Raw genomic sequence first — 1,773 nt, forward strand, 5'->3', positions numbered from 1 at the left:
CCCCCGCACTTTGCCAGCCCCGGATCTCCCCACTATGCTGCTGCATCGGCCCTCTTCTGGGCTTGCTGGGAGAGAGGGGAGCCCGTCATAGTGCGGGGCTGCGAGGTGGGCGGCCCACCAGAGATTGCCAGAGGCACAGGGGCAGCGCTTAGGCGCAGCAAGACGGGCGGCAAATGGGTTGGCGATCCGCGGCACCAGGAGACGCCTTGCAAACGCCTTGCAAACGCATGCACGCGTGCACGCACGCCTCGTGCGCCCTGCCGCCCTCCCCAGGGGCGCCACGCCGCTGGCTGCCGCAAGTGTACTATCAACAGCAACAAACCCACCGTCCTCGCTGTCTGCGCGAGCGCAGGGCCGCGGCATCCAGTGGGACCCCGACACGATGACTCGTGCCACGCGGGACCTCAAGGGCAACCGCGATGTCAAGGTTCATGGGGGGTTGAAGTGTGCGTGTGTGTATGTTTGTGGGTGTGTTGGTGGGTGTGTGTGCGGGTGTTTGCAGGTGTGTGTGTGTGTGTGGCGTGTGTGGGTTTGCACAAGTGCACACGAGCATGCATGTGTGTGTTTGTGCATTCGTGTGTGGGCCCGTGTGTGTTTGTGTATGTGTGTGTGCATGTGTCCGTGCGTGAACATCCACTTGCTCCCTCACTCAGCCTCTTCCTCGCAGACACTCACAGCCTGACGGTCATTCCCCACCTGCCCACCCACCGCCGCCGCCGCCCCCAGCTCGCCGTGCTGGACTGCAGGGACTGGCAGGAGATGGAAATGTCAGAGCTCGCCTTCTTCCAGGGGTGAGCGACCCCCAACCCCTCGCGCTCCGCAGCCGCCGCCGTCGGCCAGCCGTGCGCGCGGCCAGCAGCGGCAGCAGCGGGGGCCGTCGGCCTCGCGTCCCCCGCGCGCAGGGACTCGCTGTACATTTGCCGCTGGGCCGGCCCGCTCTGGGGTAGCTTGAGCTGGAAGGGGTTTGCCTGAATGCAGCAAAATGGGGGTGGGCGCTGTGTGGCGGTTCCCTGGTTCGTGTCTTCTGATAGACGATGTGCATATGCCCGGCCGGCCGCCCCACCTTGCCCGAAATCTTCCCCCTCGCAGGTACAAGTCGCAGCCGGACGACGACGCAGCTGCCTTTGCCGCACGCGCCCGGACGCCGCCGCTGCCGCGGTCGCATGGGGAACCGGGGGCTGGGCGGGGCGGGACAGATGGCGACGAGGGCAGGCCACCAAGCCATCATCAGCAGCAGCAGCAACAGCAGCAGCAACAGCAGCAGCAACAGCAGCAGCAACAGCAGCAGCAACAGCAACAGCAGCAGCATGAGAACGGGGTCCATCACGGGGAGCAGCAGGGGGCGCCGCCCCTCACAGCCAAGCATTACGCGCCGTATGCTGACGTGTACGCGTTTCCAGGCAGCTCCCAAGAAGAGGGCGAGGACACACGCGGCGGCAGCGGCGCCCCCACGCGCGCTGGCCCGGCGCCGTCGCAGCAGCAGCAGCAGCAGCAGCAGCAGCAGCAGCAGCAGCAGCAGCAGCAGCAGCAGGACCAGGATGATGAGGAGGAGGTAGAGGGCGGGCAGCTGCGCAGCCTGCTCAAAGTGAAGGACTGGCCGCCCAACGCCGGCTTCAAGGACAAGCTGGGGCGCCACTTCCAGGTGGGGGGCCCGCAGCCGTGGGCGGCCGCCGCACCTGCGCGCAGCGCGACGAGGCGGCGCCCGGCCGTGCCTGGCGCGGGGTGGGGCATGAGGCGGTCGTGCGTGCCGCCGCGCCCCGCCGATAGGCGGGG

The 1,773-nt window shown here is 67.9% G+C and overlaps 1 protein-coding gene across 1 annotated transcript in view; it reads left to right on the forward strand.

The window, feature by feature from the left end:
* Window positions 1–382: 382 nt before the first annotated feature.
* Window positions 383–1,773, forward strand: part of MNEG_4164 (hypothetical protein) — a gene marked incomplete at both ends in the record, with an annotated part of 1,844 nt that continues 453 nt past the window's right edge. The window contains 3 exons of the mRNA XM_014047361.1: window positions 383–427; window positions 727–791; window positions 1,090–1,642. Of these exons, the coding sequence (XP_013902815.1) occupies window positions 383–427; window positions 727–791; window positions 1,090–1,642 (663 nt within the window). The remainder of the gene's footprint in view (window positions 428–726; window positions 792–1,089; window positions 1,643–1,773) is intronic.

The sequence above is a fragment of the Monoraphidium neglectum genome, assembly GCF_000611645.1.
Source record: "Monoraphidium neglectum strain SAG 48.87 unplaced genomic scaffold scaffold00563, whole genome shotgun sequence".
Classification (NCBI taxonomy): Eukaryota; Viridiplantae; Chlorophyta; class Chlorophyceae; order Sphaeropleales; family Selenastraceae; genus Monoraphidium; species Monoraphidium neglectum.